The sequence below is a fragment of the Musca autumnalis genome, unplaced genomic scaffold (assembly GCF_047663935.1).
Source record: "Musca autumnalis isolate F117 unplaced genomic scaffold, ASM4766393v1 scaffold_2, whole genome shotgun sequence".
Lineage (NCBI taxonomy): Eukaryota > Metazoa > Arthropoda > Insecta > Diptera > Muscidae > Musca > Musca autumnalis.
Window position 1 is genome coordinate 200,308,363 of NW_027411755.1, and position 19,195 is coordinate 200,327,557.

Below are 19,195 nucleotides of genomic sequence, written 5' to 3' on the forward strand. Positions count from 1 at the left end.
AGATATATAAGTTTAATTTGGGAAATTGCAGAAATGACATTGTTTTATAGCGAGGCGATACAGTCAGTGCATTATCTCAATTTGAACTTCTATATCTCAAAAACGGTAAAACCTACTAAAATATCATAAATTTCAATCTTGTGGAGAATTTTCACAGCTACAACATTTTCTTTAGGCCCATTTACATAGGACTCGCGGTTCCCAAGCAAAATCGTGAAAACCTAAAGAACCCCTAAAAATGTTAACTTAAATCGTGATTTATTTGAAAATCCCTCCGGCGATTTTTTTTTTGTTTTTTGATATTTCTCATCTATGAGGATTGTAGTTTCAGAATCTGCAAAAACTTCCCAGGTGTAAGCACCTTCCATTTAAAATTAGTTAAGACGCATCGTGTATAATTTCGAAATTTGAAAAAAAAATATTTTTAAATTCATGTATCTTAAATAATTTTTTTTAAATGTATGTCCCTTAAAACTGGTTTTAAAAATCTACGCCCCTGAAAAATTCTTTTTAAAATCAACGTCCATATTTTTTTTTATTCCACGTCCATAATTTTTTTAGATCCACGTCAATAAATATTTTAAAATCCTCGTCCCTAAAAATTTCATTAAAAAATTCCACGTCCCTAAAAAAATATTTTTGAACATTATTTTTAAAACTCCATGTCTCTGAAAAATTATTTTTAAAAATCTAGTCCTTGAAAAATTCTAATCCACATCCCTGAAAACATTCTATTTCAAAATCCATGTCGATGAAAACATCTTTTTAAAAAACCACGTCCCTGAAAAATTCTTTGTAAAAATCCATGTCCATGAAAAATCGATCTAAAATCGACATCACTACATAAATAATTTTTAAAATTCCACGTCCCTGAAGAAAGATTTAAAAATCCAAGTCACTTCAAAAATGGTTTTTAAAAATCCACGTCCCTGCAAAAATGATTTAAGAATCCAAGTCCCTGCCAAAATGATTTAAGAATCCAAGTCCCTGAAAAAATGGTTTTTAAAAATCCACGTCCCGTCAAAAATGTTTTAAAAATCCACATCCCGGCAAAAATGTTTTAAAAATCCACGTCTCTTCAACAAATCTTCTGTAAAATCTACATGTCTCCAAAAAAATTCCTCCTAAAAATTGACGAGCCTCAAAAAAAAAAAAAAAAAAAATCATACTAAAAATTCACGTGTCTACCAAAAAAATTATTCTAAAACTCCACGCGTCTCCAAAAAAATCTTCCTAAACATCCAAGTGTCTACCAAAAGATTCTTTTAAATTCCAGTTTCCCCAAAAGTTCTTCTTAGAAATCGAGGTTCCTAAATACTTCTTTAAAATCCACGTCCCTGAAAAATTATCTTAAAAAATCCACTTCGCTGAAAACGTTCTTTATAATGCTCGTCTTTGAAAAATATTTTTAAATTTCAAGTCACTAAAAAAATTATTTTTTTAAGTCAACATCCACGAAGAAAGATCTTTTTAAATACTTACGTCTCAGAAAAAAAATAATTTTTTAAATCCACGTCCCTAAGTATTTTTTTTAATCCACGCCCCTGAAAAAAATATTTTTACAAATACACGTCCCTGAAATAAATTATTCTTAAAAAAATGAAAAAATCCTCGTCCCTGAAAAAATTTAAAAATCCGCGACCCCGAATAAAATTTAAAAATCCACGTCCCTGAAAAAAGTTTTCAAAATTCCAAGTCCCTGTAGAAAGTTTTTCAAAAATCCACGTCCCTGAAAAAAGTTTTTAAAAAATGCACGTCCCTTAAAAGAGGTTTTTAAAAATCCACGCCCCTGAAAAACTTGTTTTTAAAACTTCAAGTCTCTGTAAAAATTATATTTAAAAATCCACGTCCCTGAAAAAAATATTTTTAAAAAATCCACGTTCCGGAAAAATTGTCTTTAAAAAACCAACTCCTCAAAAAATTATTTTTTTTTAAAGCACGTCCTTGAAAAAATTATATTTAAAAAAATCCTCGTCCTGAAAATAATATTTTAAAAAATCAAAAGTCATAAAAAAATATTTTTAAAAGTTCACATTCCTAAAAAAATATTTTTTTAATATTCAAGTCCCAGCAAAATATTTTTAAAAATCCAAATCTCTAAAAAATTTAGTTTTTAAAATTCAATTCTCAGAAAAAAAAAATTCAAAGTCCACGTCTCTGAAAAAATTATTTATAAAAATCCACGTACTTGAAAAAATTATTTATAAAAATCCACGTACTTGAAAAAATTATTTTTAAAAATCCACGTATCTAAACAAATTGAAAAATCAACGTCCCTCAAATAATGTTTTCAAAAATCCACGTTCCTGAAAAAAGGTTTTCAAAAATTCATATTCCTGAAAAAGAGTTTTCAAAAATCCACGTCCCTCAAAAACTTGTTTTTAAAACTTCACGTCTCTAAAAAATTACAAATACATTTAAAATTCTATGACCCTGAAAAAATTATTTTTAGAAATCCAGGCCCCTGAAAAAATTATTTTTAGAAATCCAGGCCCCTGAAAAAATTATGTGTAAAAATCCATGTTCCGGAAAAAATATTTTTAAAAATCCACGTTCCGCAAAATTTTATTTTTAAAACTCCACGTTCCGCAAAAATTTATTTTTAAAACTCCACGTTCCGCAAAAATTTATTTTTAAAACTCCACGTTCCGCAAAAATTTATTTTTAAAAATCCACGTCCCTGAAAAAAATTGTTTTTAAAACTTCAAGTCTCTGAAAAAAATACATTTAAAAATCTACGTCTCTGAAAAAAATATTTAGAAATTCACGTCCGTGAAAAAAATATTTAGAAATTCACGTTCGTGAAAAAAATATTTAGAAATTCACGTTCGTGAAAACAATATTTAGAAATTCACGTCGGTGAAAAAATTATTTAGAAATTCACGTCGGTGAAAAAATTATTTTTAAAAATCCACGTCCCTGTAAGAATTATTTTTTAAAATTCAGGTCCCTGAACAAATTATTTTTAAAAATTCACGTCCCTGAAAAAAATATTTTTAAAAATTCACGTCCCTAAAAAAATTATTTTTAAAAATTCACGTCCCTGAAAGAATTATTTTTAAAAATTCAGGTCCCTGAACAAATTATTTTTAAAAATTCACGTCCCTGAAAAAATTATTTTTAAAAATTCACGTCCCTGAAAAAATTATTTTTAAAAATTCACGTCCCTGAAAAAATTATTTTTAAAAATTCACGTCCCTGAAAAAAATATTTTTAAAAATCGACTTCCCTGAAAAAATTATTTTTAAAAATCGACTTCCCTGAAAAAAATATTTTCAAAAATCCACGTCCCTGAAAAAATTATTTTTAAAAATCCACGTCCCTGAAAAAAATATTTTTAAAAATCCACGTCCCTGAAAATTTATTTTTAAAAATCCATGTCCCTGAAACAAATTATTTTTAAAAATCCACGTACCTGAAAATTTATTTTTAAAAATCCATGTCCCTGAAAAAATTATTTTTAAAAATCCACGTACCTGAAAAATTATTCTTAAAAATCCACGTCCCTGAAAAAAATTATTTATAAAAATCCACGTTCTGAAATAAAAGTATTTTTAAAAATCCACGTCCTAAAAAAATATTTAAAATAACAAAGTGGCAGAAGAAATATTTTCAAAAATCCACGTCCCAGAAAAATATTTTTAAATTCAAAATCCACGTCCCTCAATAATTTTCAAAAACCCACGTTTAAAAAAAATTATTTTTAAAAACCCACGTTTAAAAAACAAATATTTTCAAAATCCACGTTATATATTTTTTTTATAAATCCATTCAATTAAAATCCATGTCCCTGAAAAAATATTTATTTTTAAAAATTCACGTCTCTTAAGTTTTTCTTATATCCACGCAATAATTTTTTTCTCGTCCATTTAAAAAAAATATATATTTTTTAATCCACGTCCCTTAATTTGTTAATCCACGTCCCTGAAAAAAATATTTTTTAATCCACGTCCCTGAAAAAAAATATTTTGTAATCCATGTACCTTAATTTTTTAAAACCAAAAATAAAACTCAAAATAAAATGTTTTTTTTAATCCAAGTCCCTAAAAACAGTTTTTAAATTCCCACGTCCCTAAAAATAGTTTTTAAAACTCCACGTCCCGAAAAAATTATTTTTAAAAATCCACATCCCCAAAAAATTATTCCTTATCCACGTCCCTGAAAATAATTTTTATTTTATTTTTTATCCACGTCGCAGAAAAAACTTCTTTAAGTGTCCACGTCCCTGAAAAAATTATTGTTAAAAATTCACGCCCGTGAACAAAAAATATTTTTAAAAATCCACGTCCCTGTAAAAAATTATAGTTAAAAATCCAGGTCCTAAAAAAATTATTAAAAAAAACCAAAATCCCTGAAGAAATATTTTTAAATAAAACACTGTAAAAACTACGTTCCTGAAGAACATATTTTAAAAAATCCGCGTCCCAGAAAAAATTATCTTTAAAAATCCACGTCTCTGAAAATATTGCTTTTTAAAAATCCTCGTAAAAAAATTATTTAAAAAAAAACCAAAGTCCCTGAAGAAATATTTTTAAAAATCCACGTTCCAGAAAAAAAATATCTTTAAAAATCCACGTTCCAGAAAAAAAATATCTTTAAAAATCCACGTCCAGAAAAAATGTTTTTAAAAATTCACGTCCCAGAAAAAAATATTTTTAAGAATGCACGACCCAGAAAATTTTTTTGTAAAAATCTACGTTCCAGGAAAAAATATTTTAAAATATCCGCGTCTCTAAAAACGTATTTTTAAAAATCCACGTCCCTGAAAAATTATTTTCAAAATAGCAAGTCCCTGGAAAAAATTCTGTCGGTTTTTAAATCCTCTTCCCTGAACAAAATATTTGAATAATCCCGAGTCCCTTAAAAATATTTAAAAAAATCCAGGTCCCGAAAAATAATATTTTAAAAAAATCCAAGTTCCTGAAAAAAAAAGTTATTTTTAAAAATCCACGTCCCTGAAAAAAATTATCTTTAGAAATCCACGTCCCTGAAAGAATTATTTAAAAAAAGTCAATTTCCCTTAAAAAAGTATTAAAAATCCACGTCACTGAAAAATATTTTTGAAAATCCACCTCCCTAAAAATGAAATCCACGTTCCTGAAAAAATTATTTTAAAACAATTAATGTAAAAATCCCTTTTCGTAATTATTCCATATCTTTCCTTATCCTTTCAGATTTTGGCCTGTTCCAAATCGACATGCATGTCAAGTGTCATGAATTTTGGTACGGCTGCCGTGGAAGCACGCAAATCAGATGTGGTACTGGAACATGCAAAGGATTTTTTGGATCAATACTTTACCTCCATTAAAAGGTTAGTACACGGAAGAGGTGGTCTTGTTAAAAATGCATGACTTTACTTGCGAACTTCATACAAATTGATTTTTAATTGTTGGCCATCCATCCATTTTTTCCCGACCAATGGTGTATTTTTTATAGATTATCAAGTGCTGCACACGAGACACGCTGGAAACAAGTACGTCAGAGCATTGAGAGTAGTGGCCACTATCAATTGACCGAAACGGAATTGATTTATGGAGCAAAATTGGCCTGGCGCAATTCTTCACGTTGCATTGGTCGCATACAATGGTCCAAGCTGCAGGTAAGTTGACAGGTTTTTTGTTTTTTTTTTTTTTAAGATGGGAGAGAAGAGATAGAAACATCAAATAAAAAATGATAAGATTGGCGGTTCGAAACATACATACATATGTAAATGACATGAGGGGTGGAAGCTTTCGAGGGGTTCATGGGAAATATAGGGATTTCTAAGGCCCTAACTTTGGCTTTGCCTGGGAGAAAGAAGAAGAACTATGCCGTTTCTTGTTTAAAAAAGTATTTCTTCACTGTTGTCGAATTTTCCTACAACTTTCCTCCACACATTCGCATTACAAAACAGCCCTGTTGTTGCTGTAATAGTTTTTTGTTTCAGGATATGTGCGTTTCTGTTATGACAGCTGTAGCTTAAATTTATGAATAAATGTAAATATGTAAATAAATGCGTGTGCGTGTGTGTGCATTTCTATCCTGTATGACTCTGACTGAGGATTTATGTGTCGAATAAATTGTGTTAAAATAAACTTAACTGATAATAAAGATGATGACGACGAGGACAACTTTGACTGAGTGGATAAATGAATGAAACTGCAATGAGAACGTTGCCGCATAGCAATGCTGGATGCAATAAACCGAAGCTGGTTGACTGGCTGGCGGAATGTCTCTATGATTCACCAGACAAGCCAACGAACCAAGAGTGTTGAAAATGTCACAATTATTTAAACAAATCACGTAAAATTTCATTAAAAGTTTGTCAGCAATTTTAATGTGTGTGTGTGTTTGTGTTGCCTCAGCTTGTCCCACATCCCAAGGGGGGTCAGCATTATGATGATGCTCTCGTTCAGATTGTCAGCCAGGCTATGGTTATGAATAAATTCGTTGTCGTTGTTGTTGGCTTTCATTTTTTTCCTATTTAATTTGCATGTTGAGACATGTTCTTGCAATACATGACATGTTAAAAATTCATTTTCAAATGAAAATCTTCTTTGTTAAAATAAAAAATAAAAGCGGAACAGAAAGGCCATTATATTTCATTTATTTGTTTTATGGAAAAATTGTATGCGAATTATTTGAATACATTTGGGAAATGCTGTTGCTAGCAGAGTCTGTGAAGAGATGCAGTGATACTTGTGTAGAAAAAAATGTAATATTTTTATATAGATTTATCAAAGAGCGATAGAACAGATTTTTTGAGAAAAAAACCATACAAAAATATTTTCGACGTTTGTTTAAATGTCGAATGTTAATGATGTTGTTATTAACTTTTTTAAGTTTTTTGCAGCGTTTTATAGTTTTTGCTTTAAAGGATAAGTAAACAGGATTTTATTGCATGCTTTTTTGATTCCACTCCATACATGGGCGTAGCCAGGAATAGCTAGGGATGGGCAGCTGCACCCCCTGCAATTTTTCATGGACTGGATTTAAAAAAAATATGGGACGTAGACTTTTAAAAACATTTTTTACAGGGACGTGCATTTTTAAAATAATTTTTTTTTTCGGGAAATGGGATTTTAAAAATATTTTTTCCAAGGAACGTGGATTTTTAAAAATAAAATTTTTCAGGGACGTGGATTTTTAAAAATAAATTTTTTCAGGGATGTGGATTTTCTAACAAGATTTTTTTCAGAGACGTGGATTTTTAAAAGTTAGGGACTAGGATTTAAAAAAAAATGTTCAGGATTTTTATAACTTATTGGATTTTAATTTTTACGGGGACGTGGATTTTTAAAACATTTTTTTAAGGGAGGTTGGGTTTTGAAGTTAATTTTTCAGACGCGAGGTTTTTTAAACTTTTCAGACGCGTGGATTTTTAAAAATATTTTTTCAGAGACGTAGATTTTTTAAAATATTTTTCAAAGTTGTGATTTTTTAAAAATAAATTTTTTTAATTTTTAAAAATAAATTTTTCAGGGATGTGGATTTTTAAAAATTAGGGACTTGGATTAAAAAAAATTCAGGGACTTTTTTAACAATTATTTTTTCAGGGACGTGAATTTTTAAAAATTATTTTTTCAGGGAATTGGATTTTTAAAAATCTGTTTTTCAGGGACGTGGATGTTTAAAAACATTTTTTCAGGGACTTGGATTTGTAAAAACATTTTTTTTCAGGGACGTGGATTTTTAAAAAAATTTTTTCAGAAACGTGGATTTTTTAAAAGCATTTTTTCAGGGACGTGGATTTCTAAAAATTATGTTTTCAGGGTCGTGGTTTTTTAAAAGAATTTTTTCAGGGACTTGGATTTAAAAAAAAATTTCAGGGACTTGGATTTTTAACAATTATTTTTTTAGGGACGTGGATTTTTAAAAACAATTTTTGCAGGGACTTGGATTTTTAAAAACATTTTTTCCGGGACGTGGATTTAAAAAAAAAATCCATGTTCGTGGATTTTTAACAATTATTTTTTTAGGGACGTGGATTTTTAAAAACAATTTTTGCAGGGACTTGGATTTTTAAAAACATTTTTTCCGGGACGTGGATTTAAAAAAAAAAACCATGTTCGTGGATTTTTAACAATTATTTTTTAGGAATTTTTTAAAATTATTTTTTAGGGACGTAGATTTTTAAAAACGATTTTTTCAGGGACGTAGATTTTTAATAATAATTTTTTCGGGTTGTGGATTTTTAAAAGCATTTTTGTCAGAACCATGTAGAATTATTTTTCAGGTATGTGGAATTTTATAAAAAACACTTTTTTCATTGACGTGAATTTTTCAATTATTTTTTCAGGAACGTGGAGTTTTAATAAATTTTTTCAGGGACGTCGATTTTTAAAAATAATTTTTTCAGGCACGTGGAATTTTAAAAATATTTTTTTTAGGCGCGTGAATTTTAAAAAAAAATTTTAGATTTGTGATTTTTTAAAAATACTTTTTTTTTCAGGGACAAGAGTTTTTTAAAAATAATTTCTTCAGGCACGTGAATTTTTAAAAATATTTTTTCAGGCACGTGAATATTTAAAAATATTTTTTTCAACAACGTGGATTTTTAAAAGTAATTTTTTCAGGCACGAGGATTTTTAAAAGTAATTTTTTCTGGCACGTGGAATTTTAAAAATAAATTTTTAGGCACTTGAATTTTTAAAAATAATTTTTTAGGCACGTGAATTTTTAAAAATATTTTTTCAACAACGTGGATTTTTAAAAGTAATTTTTTCAGGCACGAGGATTTTTAAAAGTAATTTTTTCAGGCACGTGGATTTTTAAAAGTAATTTTTTCAGGCACGTGGATTTTTAAAAGTAATTTTTTCAGGCTCGTGGATTTTAAAAAAAAATTTCTGGCACGGGGTATTTTAAAAATATTTTTCTTAGGCACGGAGAATTTTAAAAATAATTTGTTAGGCACGTGAATTTTTGAAAATATTATTTTCAACGACTTGGATTTTCAAAAGTAGTTTTTTCAGCACGCGAATTTTAAAAAAATATTTTTTCAACGACGTGGATTTTTAGAAATTATTTAAAAACAAGTAAGAACGGTGTTAAGTTCGGCCGGGCCGAACTTGTTATACCCTCCACCACAAGTTGTATTGAAGTAAAATGGAATAATTTGTTTCCTTTCGTGTATGAAGAAGACTTAATACTAAATTTCAGCAATTTCGGTACAACAATGTGAGGCACCATTCTAAGGGGGCTATTTCAAAACGTCGATCTATACCGACAAATTTCTTACGGAAAGTTTTTTTGGCTCAAAGAAGACTAAATACCAAATTTCCTATATTTCGGTAAGAGAATGTGGCTAAAACCTAAAAAATACCGAAAATCAAGAAGTACTGATAATTATATCGAAGCGTGGACCTATACCGACGAATTTTAGTCAGAAACGGGGTAATATGAAAGCGTGGACCTGTACAGACATATTTCTGGCGAACAGTTTTATATCATATTGAAGACTAAATACCAAATTTCAGTCATTTTGGTGGAATATTGAAGACACAACCTTCAAAATACGAAAAATCGGGAGGTACCTTTCCATGGGGGCTATATGAAGGCGTAAACCTATACCGACAAATTCAAAGGGGAAGTTTGAGTACCCCCAACGAAGTCTAAATACCAAAGTTCACCCATTTCAGTGGAAGATTGAGGCCACAACGTTCAAAAATACCGAAAATCGGGAGGTACCGTTCTATGGGGGCTATATGAAGGCATGGACCGATGCCGACAAAGTTCTGGGGGAAAGTTTTATAGCACCAACGTAGACTAAGTACCAAATTTCTGCCATTTCGGTATGATAATGAAGCGAAAACCTTCAAAATACCGAAAATCGGGAGGTAGCGTTCTATGGGGGCTATATGAAGGTGTTAACCGATACGACTAAATTCTGGGAGAAAGTTTTGTACCCCTAAAGAAGACTACGTACCAAATTTCAACCATTTTGGTAGGATAATGAAGCTAAAACCTTCAAAATACCGAAAATCGGGAGGTACCGTTCTATGGGGGCTATGTGAAGGTGTGGACCGATACCGACAAAATTCTGGAGGAAAGTTTTATACCCCTAAAGAAGACTACGTACCAAATTTCAGCCATTTTGGTAGGATAATGAAGCTAAAACCTTAAAAATACCGAAAATCGGGAGGTACCGTTCTATGGGAGCTATATGAAGGTGTAGACCGATAGCGACAAAATTCTGGGGGAAAGTTTTGTACCCCTAAAGAAGACTACGTACCAAATTTCAGCCATTTTGGTAGGATAATGAAGCTAAAACCTTAAAAATACCGAAAATCGGGAGGTACCGTTCTATGGGAGCTATATCAAAAAGTGGACCGATATATCCCATTTTCAATACCAACCATCCTGCAAGTAATAAAAACTTCTGTACCAAATTTTGACTCTCTATCTTTAAAATTGCGAGCTGTATCTTGATTTCAACAGACAGACAGACGGACGGACTGACGGACGGACGGACAGACGGACATGGTCAAATCGACATAGAATTTTATGCTGATCAATAATATATATACTTTATAGGGTCTCCGACGAATATTTCGATGTGTTACAAACGGAATGACAAATTTAATTATACCCTCCATATGGTGGAGGGTATAAAAATCACTGACGTAAATTTTTAAAAATAATTTAAAAAGCACTTTTTCAGCGACGTACGAGTAAATCGTTAAAAAATATTGTTTCAGGGAACTGGATTTTTATACCCTCAGCATTTATGCTAACGAGGGTATATACACTTTCATACGGGCAAAATGTGCCTCATCAAAATAATGGTTTTAGACCCCAAGTGTGTTTGGACGAAATGTGTCTCAGACAATTTGGAGTCGATTGAGCAATGTCCGTCCGTCTGTCTGTCTGGCTGGTGCGCACGATAACTCTCGAACGGATCTGCCGATTCGGTCCAAAATACGGCCTTAGTAATATTTTGTCCAAACATAGATTAAGTTTGAAGATAAGGCATATCGGTCCACTCCTTCAAGTACCTCCCCCACAAAAGTTTAAAAATGTTCGGAAAAATTGTTCGTACGGTAGCTCGTGAAGGGAGTGGCCGAATTGGTCTATACTTTACACATCCTAATATATCTACCAGATATAGATCAGGTTCAAATGTGGACTATATTTGTCCACTCCATCCGGTACCTCCCACACAAAATTTCGGATAAGTTCACTTTAAGACCTGCTCTCGAATCAGTTTGATGTTTGTTGAAGCAACTTGCATTCGCTGCCTCAATTACGATGGTAAAAGTTGTTTCAGGGGAAGTCCATACTTCTTGAGAAAACAGTCCGAAGGGAGTAAAAAACCCCTATGGCACCCCCATGGTCTATGTCGGTCCATTCCTTTAAGTACCTTTTCCGCAAAATTTTTGAACTTTAATCCTAATCAACATTTTTGTGGGTTCATATGACCAAAATTTTGAAACCCCCTAAATATATAAGTTTTTTTTTTGTGAAAAAAGTGTTTCAATTTGCAAAGGCTGAGGGTATATCTCTGTCGGCAAAGCCGACTGATACTTTTTAACTTGTTTCAACATTCTTGTTGTCTTTTTTAATTTCCATCCAGCTCTATACGAATGAGCATTACACCACACATACCCATACAAAAGTCAAACCATAAATGAAAACACAAACACGACAACATCAACAACATTGAAAATCTTCAGAAGATTTATTCGAAAGTTTGCCAAAGATTTCTTTGAATAGTTTGGAGAATTATTTAATTTGTGTTGAAGTACGTGTTTCAACAAACTTGTAAAGGACTTCAACTGTTAATCCTTGGCAAGCTTCTTTTGGCTTTGAAATTGTCCCATGGCCAGTTAGTTATCTCTCAAAGAGGAATGGCCAATTGTAATGGTGTAATGGGATTGTAAAAGTAAAGAGAGGAGGAGGAGGAGGAAGGTATTTGTGGTATTTGACTTTTGAGTGGTGTTGTTGTTTTTGTTGGGTCATGTGTGTGTGTGCGGTATGCAGGTTAAGTATTTAGTCCCTTTTTGGTTCAAATCAAACACTTAAAATAAAGATATCCCTACGCCTCTTCAAGTTCCTGTGGAAGTGTTGAACCCAAAGATAATTAGTTTCTGTGTAATGGAGGATGTGTGAGGGAGTATGTGTGGTGGCTTTGTTTTGTTGAAATGCTCCAATCAAACAAATGACAATGGGAATTGTGTTAACTAACTGGTCACTGCATGGAACACTTATGGCGTAAAATTGAATTTTATTTATTTCATTTGCCAACTTCCAACAGACGTCAGTTTATTATTTGGGGTTTTTGTCACTGATTTTAGTTAATTGAAATACTTTGTGAAGGTTTAAGAGGGGAGGGCGAATATTTCGAATTACTTTTTTATAGGGGTTTGAAAGTGCAGGATTTGTAATGCAATTACAGAACAATGTTTGACAACAAATATAAAATTTTCATATATTTTGAAATAATTTTTTTGCTTGAAGAACGAAGCACCCTATCACTCCAAGCCGTCTAATTTTATCACGCCAACAATCTAAAAAAAACTTTTTTTCTTCATAAGAATTTCAACATTTCAAATTTCACATTGTCTAGGAATTGCACCTTTGGCAATTTGAATATTTTACAAATAAAACCAAGAATCACATTCGACTAGTGTCAATGCCAAATAAATGGGCCCATGACAGACATGTTACAAGCCATAAAAGCAAATCACTTTGTCTCACATTTCTTATCGCCATAGCTGATGGCAGAAAGCGTCAAGTAGAACAAACACTCCTCTAAATTATGCAAAAAATTACATTTGACATTATTTTTGAATGCGAGGAGCATTCTCCCTCTGAACACCTAAGACATGGACGAGATTTCCTAAAAAAACGAAGCGTAGTTTAAAATTCATTTTTGTTTCACAAACAAAAAATAGAAAAAATGAAACGTGAGGGTGCCGAGCTGTAAGTGAAAGTGAGAAAGACATGATACCTTTACGACGTTACGTCAATGGCAAAAGGAACAAAAAACTAAAAACAAAACCATCAACAAGAAGGCAAACAAAAGCCAACAATATGTTGAGTGTTAACACAACCATAAGTTTGTTCCTTCCGTCGTTCGTGTCCGTCTGTTTTCAGTTTTTTCTTCTTGTTCTTCTTACCTTTCCGTTTGTTTTGTTTTGCATCGACGGAAACGGAATTCGCATACATGACGTTTTACTAAGGTGACGATGACGTACATAATATACTGTAGGGTCCTTAGATGGATTCAGACACACTTCATCATTGAATTATTCATACGTATGTATGTAGACTACACTTTCACTCACACACACACACACACACATTGTTATGAATACATAACAACACTTAATGCATTGTTAAAACTTTTATGCATTCTGTTGTTAAGTAACTTATGCAAATTACAGTTCAAGGTACCGTAAAATGTAGTGGTGGGAGGGATAAGAAGGAAGAAAAAAGAAGATAACGCTTCTCATATTATACAAATTGGTCTTCTAATGGAAGACTAACTGGGTTTCTTATAGAAGATCAAGGTCGTCTAATAGAAGACAAGACCAGAGGGTAATCTCATAGAAGACCCTCTAATATATGACAAGAAGTTATTCTCGTAAAAGTCGAATAAGAGATCAGAGAGTATTTTCACAGAAAGCCAAAAGGTATTCTTGCAGAAGATCGGAGAACCATCTCAAAAGTTCAGATGGTCTTCTGATAAAAGAAAAGAAGATCTTCTCATAGATGACCAGAAGGTTTTGCTCATAAAACGTATTCTCATCGATGATCAGAGCGTCTTGTCATTGAAGACCAGAAGGTCTTCACATAAAATAACAAAGTTCTTCTTACATAATGCCTTTTCATAGAAGACTAGAAAGTCTTCTCCTAGAAGACCGGATGGTATTTTTATAGATGACCAAAATTATTCTCTAGAAGATCGGTAGTTGTTTACGTAGAAGACCAAAAGGTCTTCTCATTGAAGATCAGAAAATCTTTTCATCGAATACCAGAGATCAAAAAAAAACAGAATATCTTCTCAGAGACGTTCAAAGGTACTCTCATAGAAGACTAAAAGGTCTTCTCATACAAAATCAGAAAAAAATTTTCCCAGAGAAGGTCAGAAGGTCTTCTCATAGAAGAAGAGAAAATCCTCTCATATATGATCAGAAGATCTTAGAGAGGATCAGAAAGTTTTCTCATAGATAATCATAAGGTCTTCTCATAGAGGTTCAGATTTAGAAAATCTTCTCATAGAAGATCAGAAGGTTTTTTCATAGATAACTTGAAGGTCTCCTCATAGAAGAATAGAAGGACTCATCATCGGAGGTCAGAAGATCTTCTCAGAGAAGATAAGAAGGTCTTCTCAAAGAAGACTAGAATGTGTTCTCATAGATTATCAAAAGGTTTTCTCATAGAAGATAAGAGGGTCTTCTCATAGAAAACTTGTAGGTCTCCTCATAGCAGAATATGAGTCTTATCATCGCAGCTCAGAAGATCTTCTGAGATCATTCTTCTTAGAGAGAATCAGAAGGTCTTCTCATAGAGGTTTAGATGTAGAAGATCAGAAGATTTGCTCATAGAAGTCAGAGGGTCTTCTCATAGAAAACTTGAAGGTCTCCTCATAGAAGAATTGGAGGTCTTATCATCGGAGGTCAGAAGATCTTTTCAGAGAAGCTAAAATGGTATTCTCAAAGAAGACCAAAAGGTGATTAGAAGGCCTTCTCATAGAAGATCAAAAGGTCTTCCCATTAAGTCAGAAGACCTTCTTCTCATAGAAGACCAGAAAGTCCTCTCAGAGAGGATCAGAAGGCCTTTTCATTAAAGATCGAAAGGTTTTTTCCGAAAAGATCAGAAGATCACAACGTTTTCCGATAGAAGGTATTTTCAGAGGAGATCAGAGGCTCTTCTGAAACATGATCACAAGGTCTGCTCAGAGAAAAGCGAAGGTCTTCTCATAGAATATCGGATGACCTTCTAATAGTTAAAGAAGATCTTCTCATAGAATATCAGAATGTGTTCTCACAAAAGATTAGAATGTCCCTCATAGAAGAACAGAACGTCTTCTCATTGAAGATCAGAATATCTTCTCATAGATGATTAGAAGGCCTTCTCACAGAAGGTCGGTCTTATTAGAGAGAATCAGACGGTCGTCTAATAGATAATCAGAAGGTCTTTTCATAGAGGTTCAAATATAGAAGATCTTCTCATAGAAGATCGGAGGGCCCTCTCATAGTAAACTTGAGGGTATCTTTATAGAAAAAGGAGGTCTTATCATCGGAGTTCAAAAGGTCTTCTCAGAGAAGATCATAGAAAATCAGAAGAACTTCTTTTCAGGGAAGAGCAGAAAGTATTTTCATAAAAGCCTAGAAGGTCCGCTCAGAGATCCTCTCTGAGAAGATATGATAAGGTTTTCTCACAGAAAATCCGAAGGTCTTATCATAGTTGGTCATAAAGGGTCCGAAGATTTTCTCAGAGAAGTTTCTTCTCAGAAGGTATTTTATCTTATTGAAGTTGAAGTAGACCTTCTCTTAGAAGATCAAAGGTCTTCTCATAGAAGATCGGAAGAGTGTTCTGATAGAACATAGGAAGTTCTTCTCATAGAACATCGGAAATAAGAAGGATGTAGGACGTCTCATAGCAGACAAGAAGGTGCTTTCAGAGATGATCAGATCTGATAGAAGACAAGAAGGTCTTTACAGAGGAAACCAGACGATCTTGCCAGAGAAGATATGAAAGTCTTCTCATAGATCATCAGAAGGTCTGTTCATAGACGATAAGAAGGTCTTCACATAGAAAATATGAAGAACTTTTTATCAGAGAAGAGCGAAGGTCTTTTCAGAGAGGATCGGAATGTCTTCTCATAGAAGATCGTCTCATAGAAGATCAGAAATTTTTCTCATAGATCATCGGAAGGTCTTCTTATAGAACATCAGAAGGTCTTATCAGAGAAGATCAGGAGGTCTTCTCATAGAAGATCAGAAGGTCTTCTCATAGAAGATCAAAAGGACTTCTTATAGAAGATCAGAAGGTCGTCTCATAGAAGATCAGAACGTCTTCTCATTGGTCATCGGAAGGTATTCTCATAGAACATCGGAAGGTCTCCCCATATTTGAAGAAGCATCTTCTCATAGAAGATCAGAAGGCCTTCTCATAGAAGATCTGAAGGTCTTCTCATAGAAGATCTGAAGGTCTTCTCGTAGAAGATCAGAAGGTCTTCTCATAGAAGACCAGAAGGTCTTCTCATAGAAGATCAGAAGATCGTCTCATAGAAGATCAGGAGGTCTTCTCATAGAATATCAGAACGTCTTTTCATAGAACATCGGAAGGTCTTCCCATATTTGACGAAGCATTTTCTTATTGAAGATCAAAAGGTCTTATCAGAGAAGATCACAAGGTCTTCTCATAGAAGATCAGAAGGTCTTCTCATAGATCATCGGAAGGTCTTCTGATAGAACATCGAAAGGTTTTTCCCATATTTTAAAAAACCATCTTATTGAAGATCGAAAGGTCTTATGAGAGAAGATCAGAAGGTCTTATCATAGAAGATCAGAACATCATCTCACAGAAGATCAGAAGATCGTGTCATAGAAGATCAGAAGGTATTCTCATAGAAGATCCGAAAGTCTTCTCATATATCATCGGAAGGTCTTCTCATAGAACATAGGTAGTTCTTCCTGTAGTTAAAGAATATCTTCTTATTGAAGATCCGAAGATCTGCTCAGAGAAGTTTCTTCTCATAGTTGAAGAAGATCTTCTCATTGAAGATCGGAGGTCTTCTCATAGAAGATCCAAAGGTGTTCCCATAGAATATCGGAAGTTCTTCTCATATAACATCAGAAGGTCTTCTGATAGAAGGTAAGAAGGAAGCAGACGTCTCATAGAAGACAAGAAGCTCCTTCCAGAGATTATCAGAAGATCACAAAGTCTCCTGATATAAGGCCAGAAGGTATTTTAAGAGGAAACCCGAAGATTTTGTCAGAGAAGATCTGAAGGTCTTTTCAAAGAAAATCTGAAGAACTTTTTATCAGGGAAGAGCAAATGACTTTTCAGAGTGGATCGGAAGGTCTTCTTATAGAAAGAAGATCACAAGATCGTCTCATAGAAGATCAGAAAGTTTTCTCAAAGATCATCGAAAGGTCTTCGCATAGAACATCAGAAGGTCTTCCCATATTTGAAGAAGAGTCTTCTTATTGAAGATCAAAAGGCCTCATCAGAGAAGATTAGGAGTTCTTCTCATAGATGATTACCAGGTCTTCTCATAGAATATCCGAAAGTCTTCTCATAGATCACCGGAAGGTCTTTTGATAGAAGATAGGAAGGAAGAAAGACGTCTCATAGAAGACAAGAGGGTCCTTTCAGAGATGATCAGAAGAACACAACGTCTTCTGATAGAAGACCAGAAGATTTTTTCAGAGGAAACCAGAAGATCTTCTCATAGATCATCAGAAGGTCTGTTCATAGACGATAAGAAGGTCTTCTCATAGAAAATATGAAGAACTTTTTATCAGAGAGGAGCGAAGGTCTTCTCAGAGAGGATCGGAAGGTCTTCGCATAGAAGATCGTCCCATAGAAGATCAGAAAATTTTCTCATATATCATCGGAAGGTATCATAGAACATCAGAAGGTCTTTCCATATTTCAAAAGAAATCTTCTTATTGAAGATCAAATGGTCTCATCAGAATGGTCAAATGGTCTCTCATCATAGTTGAAGTAGCTCTTCTCATTGAAGATCGGAGGTCTTCTCATAGAAGTTCCAAAGGTCTTCTCATTGAATAGGATATTCTTACAGAACACCGGAAGGTCTTCTGGTAGAAGATAGGAAGGAAGAAGACGCCTCATAGAAGACAAGATGCTCCTTTCAGAGGTTATCAGAAGATCACAAAGTCTTCTGATATAAGACCAGAAGGTCTTTTCAGGGGAAACCTTGTCAGAGAAGATCTGAAGGCCTTCTCAAAGAAAATCTGAAGATTATCTCATAGAAGATACAAAAGTCTTCTCACAAATCATCGGAAGGTCTTCTCATAAAACATTGGTAGGCCTACCCATAGTTGAAGAAGATCTTCTTATTGAAGATCAGAAGGTCTTATCAGAGAAAATCAGAAGATCTTTTCACAAAAGAGCAGAAGGTCTTCTCATCAGATGAGTTCTTCTCGTAGAAGATCAGAAGGTCTTCTCATAGAAGATCCGAAAGTCTTCTCACAGAACATCGGTAGGTCTTCCCATAGTTGAAGAATATCTTCTTATTGGATATCAGAATGTCTTATCAGAGAAAATCAGAAGACCTGAACAGAAGAGCAGAATGTGTTCTCATCGAAGATCAGATAGTTCTCGTAGGGAGAATCAGAAGGTCTTCTCATGGAAGATCGGAAGATTTTCTCATTAAACATCGGAAGGTCTTCTCATAGTTGAAGAAAATCTTCTCATAGAAGGTCTCTCATAGGAGAGCGGAAGGTGTTCTCATAGAAAGTCAGAAGAACTTTTCTTAGAGAAGATCTGAAGGTCTTTTCAGAGAGGATCGGAAGGTCTTCTCATAGAAGATCAGAAAATCTTCTCATAGAATATCGGAAGGTTTTCTCATAGAAAACTTGAAGGTCTCCTCATAGACGACTAAGTGATCTTATCAGAGAAGATCAAAGCCTTCTGATAGAGGATCAGAGAGTCTTCTCATAGAAGACTAAAAGGTCCTCTCACAGAGAATAAGAGGGTCCTTTCATAGATGATAAGAAGGTCTTCTCATAGAAGATTAGTAGGTCTTCTTATATAAGATTAGCAGGTCTTATCAGAGAATATCAGAAGGCCTCCTCATAGAAAATCTCATAGAATATTTGAAGGTTCTCCGATAGACGTCTTGACGGTTTCACTATCGAAGACGTGTTGGTCTTCTCATAGAAGGAATATCTCACAGAAGAAGACTTGAAGATCTTCTCATAGAGGATTAGTAGGTCTTCTTATAGAAGACTAGTAAGCCTTATCAGATTAGAAGGTCTTCTCATATAAAATCAGAAGGTATTTTAATAGAAGACCAGAAGGTCTCTCATAGGAGAGAGGAAGGTTTTCTTATAGAAGACCAGAAAGTCCTCTCAGAGTCTTCTCATAGAAAATCAGAAGGTCTTCTCATAGAAGATCATCAGAAGATTTTTTTCTCATAGAAGACTAGAGGTCTCATCATAGGCGACTAGAAGGTCGTATCAGAGAAGATCAGAAATTCTTGTGATAGAAGATCAGATAGTCTTCTCATAGAAGACTA

At 33.3% G+C, this 19,195-nt stretch overlaps 1 protein-coding gene across 4 annotated transcripts in view; it reads left to right on the forward strand.

Moving 5' to 3' along the window:
- Nos (Nitric oxide synthase) overlaps positions 1-19,195 on the forward strand; it is a 437,755-nt gene that overhangs the window by 156,855 nt on the left and 261,705 nt on the right. For all 4 annotated transcript variants that reach the window (XM_073970603.1, XM_073970600.1, XM_073970602.1 and 1 more), the window contains exons 3-4: positions 5,175-5,311; positions 5,437-5,599. In XM_073970603.1, coding sequence (XP_073826704.1) covers positions 5,175-5,311; positions 5,437-5,599 — 300 coding nt within the window. The remainder of the gene's footprint in view (positions 1-5,174; positions 5,312-5,436; positions 5,600-19,195) is intronic.